This window comes from Equus caballus, chromosome 12 (genome assembly GCF_041296265.1).
Source record: "Equus caballus isolate H_3958 breed thoroughbred chromosome 12, TB-T2T, whole genome shotgun sequence".
Taxonomy (NCBI): Eukaryota; Metazoa; Chordata; class Mammalia; order Perissodactyla; family Equidae; genus Equus; species Equus caballus.
In genome coordinates, this window is record NC_091695.1 from 40988215 (window position 1) to 41005638 (window position 17424).

At 40.9% G+C, this 17424-nt stretch overlaps 1 protein-coding gene across 2 annotated transcripts in view; it reads right to left on the reverse strand.

Annotated features, from left to right (window-relative positions):
- Positions 1-4112: 4112 nt before the first annotated feature.
- PLAAT3 (phospholipase A and acyltransferase 3) overlaps positions 4113-17424 on the reverse strand; it is a 49932-nt gene continuing 36620 nt past the window's right edge. The window contains exon 5 of one of the 2 annotated variants that reach the window (XM_023654260.2): positions 4113-12329. In XM_023654260.2, coding sequence (XP_023510028.2) covers positions 12228-12329 — 102 coding nt within the window. In that variant the 3' untranslated portion in view covers positions 4113-12227. The remainder of the gene's footprint in view (positions 12330-17424) is intronic. The other variant, XM_023654261.2, reaches the window with a different exon arrangement.

Here is a 17424-nt window from a genome sequence, read left to right on the forward strand (position 1 = left end):
GCATCTTTTCATGTGCTTGTTGGCCATCTGTATATCTTTTTTGGAAAAATGTCTGTTGATATCCTCTGCCCATTTTTTGATCAGATTTTTTTGTTGTTGTTGTTATTGAGTTGTATGAGTTCTTTACATCTTTTGGAGATTAACCCCTTGTCAAATAAATGATTTGCAAACATTTTCTCCCTGTTGGTGGGTTGTCTTCTCGTCTTGTTCCTCGTTTCCTTTGCCTCCTTTTTCTTTCTTGTTTTTTATTATTTGGGGGGGGTGGAGTAGAGTATTAGCCCTGAGCTAACATCTGCCTCAAGTCTTCCTCTTTTTGCTGAGGAAGATGGGCCCTGACCTAAGATCCATACCCATCTTCCTCTATCCTATATGTGGGACGCCTGCCACAGCATGGCTTAACAGCAGTGCGTAGGTCTGCACCCACGATCCTAACCAGTGAACCCTGGGCCACCGAAGTGGAACATGTGAACTTAACTGCTGCACCACTGGGCCAGCCCCTCCTTTTTCTTTCTTAATATAAGAATTTATGCTATAAATTTCTTTCTAAATATCCTTTTACCTGCATGGCCCAAATATTGATATCTAATCAATTGATTAATTAATTGATATCTAATATTTTTGTCATCATTCAGTTATAAATATTGTATAATTTCCATTATGTTTTCATCTTTGACTCATATTTTATCTAACAATTTATCTAACATAAATTTCTAAAATTTATGAAGGTACAGGGTTTTCCTAGCTATCTCTGTTACTGGTTTCTAACTTAACCGCATTATGGTTAAAGAAGATGATCTCCATATTACTAGTCCCTTGAAATTTGTTGAGACATGCTTTAAGGCCCAGGATATGGCCAGTTTTCATAAATGTTCCTTTGTGTGTGGTTGAAAAGAATCTACATTCCACAATTGTCCTATATATGTCCATTAAATCAACTTGGCAAGTTTTTCAAATTTTCTGTATCTTTACTGACTTTCATGTCTCCTTGAGTCATGAGTTCCTGGGAGAGGGGTATTTAGACCTCCCACTATGATGATGAATTTGTCAATTTCTCCCTGCAATTGACAAAAATTTTCATTATCTATTTTGAAACTTTTACTAGATGCAAACAAGTTTAGAATTATTATATCTCCCTAATGGGTTGAAACTTTTATCAGAAAGTCTTTGGAGTGTTTTCCAACACCAACAACCAATTCTCTGATTCTCTGGACACCAGCCAGGGGTTCAACAACTCAATTCAATTATAACACTAAGTATTCAGAGTTAGCAAAGACCCCACAGCTTAGGGCTCATTTGTACCAGACTGCCCCCCTCCACCTTCAGACACCATTAACAAGCCCCAGGCCACTCATGCTTATGTTGGTGGGCTATAAATCAGGCATTCCTATGACCCTTCCTGAGGTTCAATAATCGCTAGAACAGCTCACAGAACTCAGAGAAGTAATTTACTTACATTTACCAGTTCATTATAATGCATACAACTGAGGAACAACCAAATGGAAGACATGAATAGGGCAAGGTATGAGGGGAAGGGTACACGGAGCTTCCATGCCCTTTCTAGGCTTGTCCCTCTCCCAGCACCTTGATGTGTTCACCAGCCAGAAGCTCATCAAGTCTTCTTTTCCAAGAGTTTCTGTAGAGCTTAATCTCCAGCCCCCCTCTCATTCCCAGAGATGAGTGAGTGGGGCTGAAATTTCAAACCCTCTGATCACTTGGTCTTTCTGGAACCAGCCCCATCTTAAGGCTATCTAGAGCTCCACCCTAAGTCACCTCATTAGTAGAAACTCAGGTATTGTCAAAAAGGGGCTCATTATTAATGACAAAGGCACTCCTATCACTCAGGAAGTTTCTAGGGTATTAGGAAATCTGTGCCAGGAATCAAGGAAAAAGACTAAATCTATTGTATACTATATCATATATTTTATCCTTTTTCTGTCTGGTAATAATTTTTGCCCTTATCTTTGCTGATATCAATATAATTATACCAGCTTTCAGTTAGTAAGTATGTAACTGCACAAAATTGGGGTTCTCTTGCCCAATGAACATTAAAGACACCAATTGACTATGGCATCAGTTTTTGGGGGAGATATCAACTTTATTCTGTGAGATTGATCTGCAGGGAGACAGAGGGAGATCCGTCTCCCACATTCAGGATTTGGGGTGAAACTTAAGAGATTAGGGAGAGCAGGCTGGCACACAGAAATGCTGGTGGGATAGGTTCATATTTATGGGCTTTAAGCATTTATGGTACGGTTTGAAACATTTATTACAGAGTTCTGAACATTTATGATGAGGTGGGGAAGGAATTTTAACATCAGATCTTCCTGAATGAGGGACCCCTTCACTTTTGACAAGAGTCTGACTTTTAAGTTCTGGTCATGTCCTGGTCCTCTGGATTCATGGGGAGGAGAATCTTTGGTTCTGCAGTCATTTCTGGTCATGATTTCTTCTTCTGTGTATACTCTGGCTACATGACTTTGCAAATTTTCTGAAAGGCAGTTCTTGATCACTCTGTTGATAAGAGATGGGGTCAGTTGAACTGGTCCCAAAGGGCATGCAGTTAAAATCCTCCATTTTTGTTGTTCATTCCTCAATCTTGAGGGATATAGGGCAGTCACTGCTTTAGCTAACTCCTGCTGGTAAGGGGCGTAGGTTGTTCCATTTCTCTGAACCAGTCTCTTAGACAATGATGCAGGTTGGCTCCAAAAATTAGGCCTATACTGTGTAAGCAAGTAACCAGGTATTTAATAAGAAGCATTTCTAGAGAAACAAAAAGAAAAACAAAGTAAATAGTTGGAGCTAATTATAAACCAGTTTCTGAGCCCAGTGGGCAGCCAGTCAGGAAGATTTCTAGATGTCAGAATTGAAGCATCTTTTGCAGCTTGAAATGTCTTTGATGATGTCACTGGGTGTTCAGGTATCTTCCTGAGTGGCTTTCACAGCAATAGACATGAATCTCTCTTCAGTTTATGTCAAGTGTCCAGCCTCAGTTTGCAGAGCTTCAGGAAAAAGGACAGATTCAGTTCTCAATGATCTCAAATGAAAATGATGGAAAAAACTGAAAATATTAATTTGAAGATTTGTAACCAGATATTTCAGGAGACTAGAATTCTGGATCCAGGCCAGTTTACAGTTAGAAAATAAAAACCTCAAAAGACAATTAGCAGAACTAGAATCTAATATCCATTAATGTGTGTTATAGTTTTTATTGAAACATAATTTTTACCTCCAAAATCACCCTCATTTTTACCAAACATAGCCAAATTAAGACTCATTTGTTGGCAAAAGAAAAAGTCTAGTTTCAATGATCTTGGTCCAATTATTTACGTAAGTGCAGCAAGAATGGAAATTGATCATATAGGCTCTTATAAATCTGTTTTGCTTCAACTTTTCATAAGGAATCTCAGATTGAACTTTAAAGGCCTCTCCCGGCCAGGAAAATCAAGCCAAGGACTTGTCATTGGACTCTTCCTGCAATACCTATAGATCAGGGTGAATTCCTCTCTTCTCTTGAGGTTTCCCCAAATATTCTGAGGTTCTTTGCATCTGCCAGGGAAGTGACCTTCCTTATTAACCTTGTAAGGTTGCTGGGAACCTGTAAGCAAGGTATCAGACCGATATTTCCAAGTGGCTTTTATTCCATGAAATCGATCTTTGTCCCTTAGCTTCCTTGTCATATCTGAGTCTGCATGTTTCTTTCAATGTGACATTCAAATCAAAGCTTTGGTAATATAACCAATGTTTCTAATTGTGCCCTGTTATAAGGAGAACAGATTCTTAGTGAATTTATGCAAATAACTGTACTGCCATGAAAACAATCCTCACTCACTAAGAGTTTTCAAATTCTGGAGGGATCAGGTAGGGAGAAAAAGGTGAATGTTTCAATTCTGCTTACAAAGGTATAATTTACCAAATTGCTATAAGTTATAGTTATCTTAACAGAAAAAGGATCCTTAAAAATCAGCAATATCTCAAATGAAAAGTTATAAAAACTATAATCATCCTCATCAGTTCATTCAGTCCTATGTAATTGATTCTTGATCTTAATCTTCTGTTAGCAGTTTTATGAGGCCATCAGTTTCTCCATTACAATGAGTAATTTCTTACCCAGCTCAGTTTTATAACCTGAAAGTTTATTAGAAACCTGTATTCTAGAGTAAAAGTCAGAGATCTTTCCACGAATCTCCTTGAAGATGAAATACATCTGCAGAAATATCAGAGTAAAACAACAACTGTCTGAAAATGACAAAAGACTCAAAAAAGGCAACTGACAGAGAATCTTGGCTATTTCTGTGACATGCAACTCTTCAAAATAAGAAGAAGAATTATGGCTGGCAACCAGGACAGATCAGAATTTTAGGGATGTTATATAATTTTTAAAACACTTATGTCAATAACATTTACCCACATAATATCACAGGTCCCTATGAAACAATGCTTAGTTATTCATTTAACCAAGGTGACAATTAAAGATTTTCAGGCATATGCAGAGAATTAAATAGCTATAAGAAAAACCTTACCACCTGTGATTAAAGACCTCATAAAAACAATACAGGAAATTTATTTTGACAAAACATAAAATACCTGCTCTTCTGGTAGACTACTGAAGAAAATCTTTTCATAATGCCTTTATCAAGAGCGGACTAAAAGTTTAAGAAAATCATCCTTTCAAGAGAGAGAAAATAAAATTTTAATTTTTGCAATAGCTTACTTTTTACATTAAAACGTTTATTTAACTGAATTCATTTTGATCTTGGCCAACTTGGCCATGTGCAAAATTCTTTCTTCAGGGTTCCTCTTCCACAAACCTTCTATAACTTCCTTTTTACATTCAGAATTTGTCCCATGCCTTCTTTCTTCTTCCCTAGTACTTTAGGACAACTTTATCTTTCTTAACAAAACAAACAAAAATATTTCCATTCTGTATACCTTCTTTACTGAAAACATATATCTTACTTTCCTTGAATACAAAGATGTTTCTCTTATTAATTTTTAGTAGCTTTAATCACATATATTAATAAGAATTTTTAACCCTTACAGACCTTAACTTTTGGTGAAAACTAAGAAGTAAGCAATTATAAACTTTTACATTAGCATTCTGTGGTTTGGCAAGTTAATAAACACTTTTCATAATTTCCAGAAACATGCTACTTCATAGTACAATTTTTAATAAAATACAAGACACATTTACTAATAGACCTAAACATCTTTTAGTTTCTCTGTAATAAGAAGCCCAAAGTAAGTAAACTTAGACATGTTTAGCAATAATGTTTCAGTATTTTATCTTATTTGAAAATGACTCAGATATTCAATGGATTTTTTTATCATTTAATTTCACTTAGCAAAATTTCAAAGTTTCAATTTGCCAGAAAGATTTTGGAAGTTATTTTTAAAACACATGCTATAACACACAATTATTGTTAAAAAGTTCACCCAATGCTTTTATCTTTTTCACATCTATTTAGTTTACTCACTCCCAATAATTATATTTAGATTGCCCATAAAACTTGATGAGACATTAGACAAAATTAGCTATTATTTTAAGTTATTATTTTTGTTAACCAGTTTTGTCATAGAGATAACATTAGCTTATTTGACCAACAAATGTAGAATAAAGGTGGAATGTCTGCATCATATCCAATGCTGATAATCCAGAGGACATGCCTATTTTAATCAAACCAACAATCTTAAATAAGCTTTCAGTTACCAGAGATTAATTTATATCATGTTAACTTTAAAGACATTTGGGTTAGTTGCTATTACATTTAGAAATAATTTCTATAAGTGCTTACTTTACGCCAATTAAATAGAGCTCTTTAGAATGTACACCATCCAGAGGTGGGATATGACACACATACACAGAGATTCCACAGCTATTGTTTTAAAATTACTCCATGAATCAGGTACAGTAATTCAAAGCTCCCTAGTTACAAACCTAACTTTTGTTTTAAGATTTTTACTAATATTTGTGGAGAAAACACAAAAGATTTTAGATTTTTGGCAAGGGTGCTCTTACGGCCATTTTTCTTTCCTTTTTTCCCTTTTTTTCTTCAGTCTTAGGAATTGGTGATGGGCTAGATAGTCCCTGGAGAGTTTGCAAGTTCTTTGAGATAAGGGAAGTGGCTGGAATCTGAACTACCTCTAGAGCTACACTTCCAGTCTTACAAGGATTTTTTTAAGGACAGTTGCTCTTAATTCCTCAGAGATTGGGTTGTAACTTAAATGACATTATAGGTTGATCTGCCTGTCCAACTACATCACAAAGGCACAAAGAAAGCATTCAAGTGTCCGCCAAGATGGAGTTTCTGGGGCATATTTGTCTTATTAGTTTGTAACATCCCAACATCTATGAGCATTTTGAAAGGAACAGGGGAGGCTTTGGGATTGGAAAAAGGACAAGTAAACTGTGAACCACTTTCTAGAGTGGTACCTCTGGTCCTACACAGATTTGCAAGAAAAAGATGGTTGTCTCCAGTTCCCCCAAAGAACTGGATTACAGTCTGAATGATAAAAGAGGTTGACCCACCCTTTCATCTACATTTTTCCAATTGCTTCTTTATACCAGGGAGATTTTTAACTTAAGAGGTGAATCAAAACATTTTTATGTTCTAACACTTCAGGACAAGGTATCACACCTTTAAAAAGTTTGCACAAAGTATTTAATAAATGCCCTCTTTCCAAGTGTACAATTCAATTCTAGACCAATTTACCCGGGCAGGGAAGTGGGGGAGGTGAAGCATTCATTAGCATCTGTGAGACCAAGAAGGGAAGCTGAGATTCCAAATTTGATTTGGTTCTTAAGACTAGTCGTTACAGGGGCTGGCCCCGTGGCCGAGTGGTTAAGTTCGCGCGCTCCGCTGCAGGCGGCCCAGTGTTTCGTTGGTTCGAATCCTGGGCGCGGACATGGCACTGCTCATCAGACCACGCTGAGGCAGCGTCCCACATGCCACAACTAGAAGAACCCACAACGAAGAATACACAACTATGTACCGGGGGGCTTTGGGGAGAAAAAGGAAAAAATAAAATCTTTAAAAAAAAAAAAAAAAGACTAGTCGTTACAAGAGCTCTCTAAATACTTTTCCAATTTAGAAGTTTTTCCAATTTAAAGATCCATCCTCTGGCCATTGACAAGTAGGATCTTAATAGCAACTCAAACCAATGAGCCTTTATGGTTTAACTATGGATGCAAGAGTCATCCCCAAAAGAGAGTGCAAAATAAGTAGCCCTCACAAGACCCAGACAGTTCACCCCTAAAATAGTCCAAGAAAGCAAAGGCCTCCGCTGCATAGGTGGCAGTGCACTAACAAGCAACAAAGGTTGGGAGGACAAAAGGCCCCTGATGGACTGAGGCCCCTCATGACAAACACCCCTGAGAGCTGACACAGCTGGACAAAGAGTACAGCTTGGAACCCCAGTCTACCAGACTAGTCGCCAAGATGCCCACAGGTACGTGCATCCTCCAGATGGCAGAGACCAAAGAGGTCACAAAGCCAAGCTCTCAAGACAAAGAACAAGACAAAAGGAAAACTTCATCTTACATGCACAGTAACAGCTGAAGCTAAGCCTTGGGTCTCTTGGAGCCAAACTCACACCTGAAAAGGAGGTGTCTCAGGGTTTGGGATTGTGTGTGTTTTACAGAGTACCTCGTTGCATAGAAACTTTCTTGAGGTTGGCAGGGAACATGTGTCATTTTACCCAATTCTGAGGCCAATTTATACTATCACAGGAGTCTTCTTGAGGTGGGGAGTGCTCTAATGTCTCTTAACTGCTTGACCCATGCCCACCAATTTTGAGGCCTCTTTTGTTTCTGAGATGCCTTAAGCAACAGCTTTCACCTCATGTACATACTAACCCACAGCAAAATTCACTGCAGGACCAGCCCAGACAAGAGGCTTATGGAGGTGCCTGAGTCTTTCCCTGTGGTTTTCCTTTTTATGACAAAAGACACAAAAGACAGAGACAAGGAAAATAGTGACCATCTCTGGAAGGAGAACCATCAGTAAACCAATGAGGACTCAAACAAAATTTCTCAGAGTCACTGAATAATCACCTGGCCATTTTCTCCAGAGTCTAAAGAATATCGTGGGCGTGTGGTGGTGTAAAAGAATATCACCTTTTCCTGTTGCATGGGTTCACAGCTAAAATCACCCAATTTGGGAAAATGCAGCCTAGGTGGCTGTGGTAGAGATTGAATTAGCATTTCCCATGGTTTCAGAATTCAGACCCAGCTGGTCAAAAGTATATTTATGCTGCAGTTAGAACCAGATCTCGAAAATATCGGGTGTCCTTGAAACCAAGAACCTCACAATGAAGGCCAAACCAAGGCTTCCTTCTAACGGCCAAGGTAATTCCCCTGAGGCTGACAGCTGTTTGGTAGGACCCTTAGCCACAAAAGGGGATGCAACCTGCATTGCTGTTTGACCATCTCTGACCACAAAATGGGTGCAAACACATTTTTGCCCACCCATATTCTTTGAGACCCTCTCCCCCATCTGAAGACTGTCAAGCCAAGCCCTCAGGACACAAAAAAGTTTGGTAAGATTCTGAAGTTCTTCGTAAACATTTACAGCTCTGGAAGCTTTCGGTCAAAAGGGCAGCCCTTGACTCTCTAAAGATTTTTCCTTGTTTCTTGGTTTGGAGGCTCAAAAAGAGCCCAGAATGGTGATTGTAGTTTTAAATTATCCCAGGTTAACTTGCCAAGCTCTTTACAGTTATCCTCATTTTAGGAGGCTTTTCCCAAGGTGGCCACAACAAACAAGGTAATTTCTGAAAAGGGTTTGTCACAGTCACCGAGAAACTCAGTCCCCAAAACAGCCAATACAATTTGGACAACCATTAACACACAGTACAATTCTACATATAACACAGACCAGAATTACTAGCTAGTTTTCCAGGAGTAACTCAGAACCAGTGCCAGGAGCTACTCAAAACCAGATTGCCAGGGGCAGCTCGGAACCCAGATCCAGAAGCAACTTCACGAGTGAAGCTTTTTTCCTGCCTCTAATTATCTTGGATGGTTCAGGCCCAAGGTTTGGAACTCAGCCCACCAGGATTCCCCAGGATACAAGATAAACTTCTATTTCCAGGAGATCAAACCAGAGAGAGGAGGTAAGGGACAGTCATTTTCTTAAAGTTACTCACCCAGAGCCCAGAGACATCTTGATACAGGAGCTGTATCTTCTCCCAAAAGAAAAAAAAATGCCTTGGGGTCTGGAGCACCGCAACAGGGAAACAAGCATCTGATCAGCTGAGTGTCCAGAAAAAGTTGTGTCGGCAGCTACTTAGGGTCAAGGAAAAGACCTCACACCCTGCTGAGTGTTCCAGAGCCTCGGGCAGGCGGTCACAGGACCTTGTCCCTTCTTTGTCACCAAATTGTTACCACACGAAATTGGAGTTTCCTTGCCCGATGTGCATTTAAAAACCAATTAATTATGGCATCAGCTCTTGAGGGAGAAAGCTTTATTCTGCAAGATTGATCTTCAGGGAGACAGAGGGAGATCTCTCTTCCTGATTCAGGATTTGGGGTGAAACTTAAGAGGTTAGGGAGAACCTGCTGGCACACAGAAATGCTGGTGGGGCAGGTTTTGATTGGTGGGCTTCAAGCATTTATGGTAAGGTTTGAAACATTTAGGACAGGGTTCTGAACATTGATGATGAGGAGGGGAAGGAATTTTAACATCAGATCTTCCTGAATGAGGGATCCCTCACTTCTGAAAAGAGTCCGACTTTTAACTTCCAGTCACGGCCTGGTCCTTTGGATCCGTGGGGAGGAGAATCTTTGGTTCTGTGGTCATTTCAAGATTCCTTCTTCTGTGTATGCTCTGGCTACGTGACTTTGCAAATTTTCTGGAACGCAATTCTTAATCTATTGACAAGAGATGGGGTCAGTTGAACTGGTCCTGGAGGGCCCACGGTTACAAGTGTACCAGTTCTTACTTAGTATTTACCCAGCATATTGTTTTGTCCTTTTAATTTTTAAAAATTATTATATACTTTACTGAAGTAGATTCCAAAGTCCTATTGAAACCGTCAAGTTCAAATTTCAGATATTTTAAAGATGTTTACTACGTAGCTTTTTTAACACAGAGAAAGTACTATAAAGACTAGTATGATGACCACCCACACACCTACTGCCTACATTAAAAACTTATTGTTTTACCACATTTGCTTTATCTTCATCTTTTTTTTTTAATTAGGCCATGAGTTTACATAAGACTAATACTATTATCACACTTAATAAAATTAATAATTCCTTAATATTCTTTAATACCCAGTTAGTGCTCAGATTCCCCCAATTACCCCAAATTGCTTTTATAATTGTTTTTCACATTTAGTTGTTTTCGTCTCCAACGTCTTTCAATTCAGGACAGTTCTCATACACGCTCAATTTTTCTCCTTGATAGCATTAACTTTTTTATCATAACAGACTAGTTGTCATGTAAAAAGTTCATCCTTTTAATTTCAATCTTTGTGTCCATATATTTTAAGTGTATCTGCTGTGAATTGTACTCCCTGAATTAGTGTTCTAATCCAGTGTGCTGGTTGTCTTTTATTTGGCAAGTTTCATCTATTTATATTGATGATGATTAACAATATATCTGGAATTAGTTCTTCCACATTATGTGGTTATTTCTACACATCCCACTTTTTTATGTAATTTTTCTTTTTTTTTTTTTAATTGAAGTGGGTGTTTTTGCTTTGCCTCCTTGTGTTTATTTTTCCTCCTTGCTTTTTTCTCCATAATTAGTTTGGAGCTTTGCATTCTATGTATCCCGGTCACTTTATGCCATGTGAGAGAGGGCTCCAAGAAATCTACCCTTTGGGCTTGGCCTGTGTCCCTTGGGTTTGGGGAGCCTGAGAACTGGCACAAAATGTTCCATCAACAACTGAGGCAAAAAGAAAGGAAAGGGCACTGGAGAAAACTACTCTTATACCAAGACTGGGGCGTAGACTAGGCACATGTTTATCCTGGACCAGATTTGAGCCAAGCAGGAAGGAGCTGGCAGGGAGCGATTTGTAAATCCCTTCCAGGATTCCAGTGGACAGATGGTCCCCCAGACAACCAGGGCTGACAAAGGAAACATTCGCAACCAGTTAGAGAAGCCTTGCCCTGTGGACTGAAGGACAGCTGGCCCCAGGAGAGCATTTCTGAAGAACCCACAAAAGCCCCTTTCAGAGAACTGTCACTCTGAACATCTGCCAAGCCCAGCAAGCAGCAACAGTAGACCCCAGGGGCCCAGCCACAGATGGTCAGAGTTCACACCTTCTCACCAGCCCCTCCCGCAGCAGTCCACCCCGGAGACAGCAGTCACAAGGCCTGCCGCACCTTCACCCCATAAAGGCGGAGGCAACTTAGTACCATGGGACCCCGCCCCATTGAGCTGAGTTGATTGGCCTAGTAGAGTCACCTGACCCAACGGCAGCCAATGGGTAGGCTGAGCTAGGATGTGAGCTGAGCCAATCAGATGCTCTCTCGGGAACTTGAACTGGGAGCGCCAAGCAGGTAGCGGGGAGAGACGGTGCTGAGCTGATGCAGGAAGAAAAGCCGCAGGGAGGGGGTGTGGGATCAGAGACGGGGAGGGGGCACAAGCTCAAGTGGTAAGGAAGCAGGACCACTGAAGGTGGAAGCAACAGGGCAGAGAAAAGATGGAGGGAGCAGAGGGAGATAAGGAGTTTTAACAAAACTGGCAAGAGCATATACTGAGTTTCCTTATGGCACAGGTTTGGTTTGGTTTGGTTTGAACGCCACTGAACATCTACAGACTCCAGCGGCCAAGTCCTAGAAGCCCTCCTGGGTCTAGATCCAGGCCAAGCGTCCTGGCTATCCGGTGGATCCTGTTCTTCATCAGTCAGGTCTATCCATCTTGCCGCCCAAGTGTATCCTTACAACCAGAAACCCCCATTACTTGAGATAACCAGAGTTGGTCTCTGTTTCTTGCAAGGTAAAGAATGCAGCCAGCAAAGAGAAAGTGAGAGAAAATCATCAAAGAGCCAGGACACAACCAGGAACAGAGCCCAGCGTGTGCCCTCAACAGACTCCACACTAGGCAGTTCTTGCTGCATTTCCTCCAGTAAAATCTTGCCTTCTTGGGCTTTATTTTATTCTGTGAAAATAAGCCTTATTATAAAACAGAATGAAATCCACAAACCAAACCTCAAAGCTTCTAGCCAAACAAGACACCCCCCTTAATATATAAAGTCATTGCAGACAGGACAGTCCCTTCAACTTATTGCTTTTGTCGCTTGTTTCTTGAGAACAAGACTCCAATGAGGCCCACAGCTGCCAGGCCCACTCCTGCGATGCCAGCTGCCATGATGGCGTCTCTGACCTGCAAGAGAGAGGAGGGCAGATCAGACTCCGTGTCAGGAATGTGAGCACAGGCCATACTTGCAACAAGAACATTCAGTTCAGGGAGCCTCACATGCCTCTTGGCCTCCTTGACAAACTCAGGAGTCAACAAATAATGGCAGTGAAATGGGGAGAAAAGGGCTGGATGGGGAAAGAATCTGGGGATGGAGCCAGCTGGCCAGGAGTGTACGGGCCTGAAGAAGGAAATCTGATTCACCCTGTGGGTATTTACAGCACATAAATCCCCAGAGCGTGGTGTGGAAAGGACAAGGAGACAAAGCCAGGATGGTTGAGATCCTAGCTGGCCACCAGGGAGCACTTGAAGCAAGTTTGAAGTCGAGAAGGAACTGCTATTGAATACTCAATAAACTATGACCTCACTCTCTTATTCATCGCTGTACCCCCAGCACCCAGTCCTGCCAGGCTCAGGGGTACTCTTTACGTATTCTTAAATAAATGACTCAGCTATGAATAGTAGTGCTGTTATACTTTAAATTATTAGGATAGCTGACTTGTATTGCTTGTACTAGAAAAAAAAAGTGCTGCAAACTTAAAGTAAGTTTCAAGGTAAAAATTGAACATGTCAAATTTCACTCCTTCTTGAAACCCAACTAAAAATAAAGTAAGCTATTTGTTTAGGGCATAATCCACCAGGACCCAGAGAACACTAAATTCTAAGGCAGCAGTGGGAGAAGCTGAGGACCAATCCTAATTATACAACAGAATCCTTGAAAAAGATCACCTGTTGGCACCTCTGGAAGTAGGAGAGAAAAAGAGAGAGCTTTAGCTAGGTCCCTGGACCGCCCCCGCCCCACCACCACCACAACAGGAGTCTGAAAGTTTATTCACTTGAGAAGGCACAACAGAACATTTGGGGGCCTGGAAATCTAGAAGCACATGTGAGGATGTGAGTATCATCACAAACAAGAGACTGAGAGACAATAAACATGCAAATGTGAGACTCTTGCCCTCCTACCCATCTCTGCTCGCAGAACCTTACCCTCCACACAAGAGACAGGAAAGCTTTTCTGGGGAATCTGACCAGCCCACATGGAAACGACAAAAGTTACCCATACTGAGGATTCCCAAACAAAGAGCCCACCCAGCTCACCCGGAAGTGAAACTCAAAGTCAACAAGCCACTGCCCCCTCCCAGCTCAGGCAGAGCTTCCATTCAGTAGCAAGCCCTTAATCCTGAGCACACAACCAAGGTACCAGACATCTGAGGAAGACCTCCCTAATAGAAGACAGAAAGCAAAACAAGCAGGAAAAAGGCCACTTGGAGAAACAGAAACCATATCTAGAAAAGAAAATGTCTTTTAAAACTATCACTAGAGAATAAGAAAATATATTGCATCCAATAAACAAGATGCTATAAAGAACAATAGAGGGGCTGGCCCAATGGCACAGCAGTTAAGTTCATGTGCTCCACTTTGGCAGCCCAGGGTTCACTGGTTCAGATCTGGGCATGGACCTATGCACTGCTTATCAAGCCATGCTGTGGCGGGCATCCCACATATAAAGTAGAGGAAGATGGGCATGGATGTTATCTCAGGGCTAATCTTCCTTTAAAAAAAAAAAAGAATGTTGAGAGAACCAAAACAGTTCTTAGAAAATAAAAATATGATAGAAATGATAACCTCAAAAGAAAAGTTGAAGGATAAAGTTGAGGAAATCTCTCAGAAGGAATAGCTAAAAGATAAAGATATAGAAAACAGAAGCCAAATATTAAAAATAGCCAAAAAAATATAAGCTATATATATAATCAACCCAGACAGTCTGGCATCTGAATAATAGCCATTCTAGAAAGAGATAATAACAGAAACACAGACAAGGGGACTCAAGAGTGAAATAATTCATGAAAATTTACTAAGACCAAAGGATGTATGTTTTCAGATTGAAATGGTGCTCCAAGGCCCACCTTAGTGGATAAAAGCAGACCTACGCCAAGGCATGTTATTGTGAAATTTTAGAACACTGGGTAAAGAAAAGATATTACAACTGGCAGAGCAGAGGAGTAAAACAGGAAATAGAGAAAAGAGCAAGAATCAGGATTGCCTCAGATTTCTCAAAAACAATTCTGGAAGCAATAAGACAATGCAACCATGCCTCCAAAATTCTAAAGCAAAATGATTTCTAACCTAGAATTCTATACACAGACAAACAACCAAATCAAGTCAGAGGGTAAAAAAAATCAGAGTCTCAAAAAATTTACCATCCATCATTTTTCTGGAAGCTACTAAAAGAGGTTCTACCTAAACAAGGGAGCAAACCAAGAAAGAAGAGACACAGAGCCAGTCCTGATTGCCTAGTGGTTAAAGTTCAGTGTGCTCCACTTCGGTGGCCTGGGTTCGGTTCCCAGGCGTGGAACCACACCACTCATCTGTCAGCAGCCATGCTGTGGTGGTGGCTCACATACAAGAACTAGAAGGACTTACAACTGGAATATGCAACTATGTACTAGGGCTTTGGGAGGAAAAAGAAGAGGAAGATTGGCAACAGATGTTAGCTTAAGGTGAATCTTTCCCAGCAAAAAAAAAGGAAAAAGAAGAAGAGATACAGAAGATGGTGCTCCAGGGCAGGACAGAATAGATGGGAATTACCCTAGAGTGATGGTGAGGGGAGATCCCAGGACAACAACTTTGTACCAAGTGTACAGAGTAACTAGTAGGTGGAATAATAGCCCCCTAAAGATGTCCATGTCCTAATTCCAGGAACCCGTAAGTATATTATGCTATGTGGTAAGGGGGAACTAAGGATGCAGATGGAATTAAACTTGCTAATCAATTTACCTTAAAATAGGGAGATTATCCAGGGGTACCCAATGTAATCACAAAGTTCCTTAAAAGATGAAAGAGGGAGGTAGAAGAGTCGCGTCATAGTGATGCAATGTGAGAAAGACTCAGCCAGCCATTCTTACTTTGAAGATGGAAAGGAGCCACAAGCCAAGGTTTGTGGGGCAGCCTCAAGAAGCTGACAAAGGCTACAAAACAGATTCTCCCCAGGAGCCTCCAGAAACACAGCCCCAGCGTCATCCTGATTTTAGCCCAGAAAGACCATTTTCAGACTCCTGACCTCCAGAACTATCAGAAAATAAATTGGTGTTGTTTTAAGCCACTAAGTTTGTAGTAATTTGTCACAGCAGCCCTAGGAAACTCATACAGTACCCAATCCAGATCAGAGCAGTGGGACTCGAGCCTGGCATGTTGAGTTGACTGTCATCACCATTATCCTCTCCCATGTACTCTCTTTCTAACCCAAAGCACCTTCTGGGGGATGTGGTCTACCTAAATAAGAGAAAGAGCAAAGAAAGAAGAAATGAAGAGACTGTGGAACCAAGGAATCCAATCCAAGAGAAAGGCCGCAGAAATCTGAAGGATGACAGCAGAGGAAGTCCTAGAGTGAAGGATGCAGTCAGCCAAGGACCAACCAGCACAGACAACAGAATGGCTGTCTCCAGGATGGATGTACCCAAGCAAAACATGCTAGAACTGATGGATTGCTTGATGGGATTTCCCTCGTGGAACACTGCACTGAGAGCTAATTGGATGCTGTAGGAAGAACTGACAAGAGGTACAAGGAAAACTAAGCAATGAAAGGAGGTAATAATTATCTTCAAGAAAAAAGAAACCCCCTCCTCCCAAAAAAGGAAGGAAACTATCACAATGCACCACAGCACTCAACTGTGAGTAAAATTCACATAGGCATAAAACAAACACTGGATATTAATTTAATAAAAATGTATAATATGAAATTATACTGAGAGAATGGGGGAGGGAGAGGGGCTGATGGTATTAAACAGTTTAACCCTCACTTACCATTACAAGAGGTCAAAAGAGCATATCCAAAATTTCTGAATAAAAACGATAGCAGTATACACATATTGTTTCAAAATTCAGAAATAGGTAAGTGCCAAAATAATTGACTAAAAGAAAGAAGAGGGGTTGCCTCTTGGGATGGAGGATGGGAGGAGTAAGAGGGGTGGGGCAGGGAACTCCGTGTTTTGTTATAAGTCTTTGAGCACTAGTTGTCTTTTCAAGTTCTGTGCCTGCATTACTTTGAAAAGCTAAAAATTAAATTTTGCTAACTTTTCCAGGAAGAAGAACGAAAGATGAAGAAATAGAGACATGCACAGTAAGCCCAGGAACCTGATGCAAAACCGTATTGCACCTGCTAACTTCAAACGTCAACACCATTTCTACAAAACTGGAAAGGCAAGAGATGAGGAGGAAACCATCCCTTAGCTGAGGCAAAGATTACGGGCAGTTTTAGGAAGACAAACAATTAAGCATCTTAGTGACTAGTCACAAGAAAATGTTGCTAATATCTTACACAGATAACTATGCTGGCACAGATATAAGAGAAGCAACTGATTACCATTCTGATATGTTGGCTTTGTCCAGTGACGGGCCATTGCTTTGAGAGGATATGCACACACAGATACACAGCTCAGACTTATCCTTCACTTTATTTGAAACATTCTCCTTTACCTTTGACCTCTGATCTTCAATCTGGTTTATCTCAAGTGCCTAAAAGTGCACTGAATATTCCTACTGGTGTTTCGGATTTTAGAGATTTGTCACTTTTAATAAGCTTTCAGTAGTCAGCATTGGTATAGCTAGCTCTTCTTTCACCTCAGCATTCAAGTCCGTTTGATGTTCACAACACTATTCACATACAGCTCAAGGCCCTATCTTACAGTCTGCTGACAGACTAAAACATGGTAGCCATGGACTTGAGCTCCAGGGGAATTAAGAGGTTCAGATTCAGTGCAGATAAGGAGCCTCTGTTAATGAGCGTTAAGGATGCACTCCAGGAGTGACGTCAGCATAACAGCGGAGCAAGCTCTTCCCTTGGACTCTCCCCTCTAAGACACAACCAAAAGGACATTCATACACCAGCAGAGGGCATGTACACATCACAAAAGATGTCTGGGAGACCCACGCAGCCATACGCCTGAAGGTGGTGGTGGGGCTGGGTCCTCCAGAGGAAGTGGAAGCTGATGCAGAGGAGCTCTGTAGAGAGAGCCAGGCCCAGTGGTGGGAAGTACACAGGTGAGAAGGGTGCCCTGTCTCT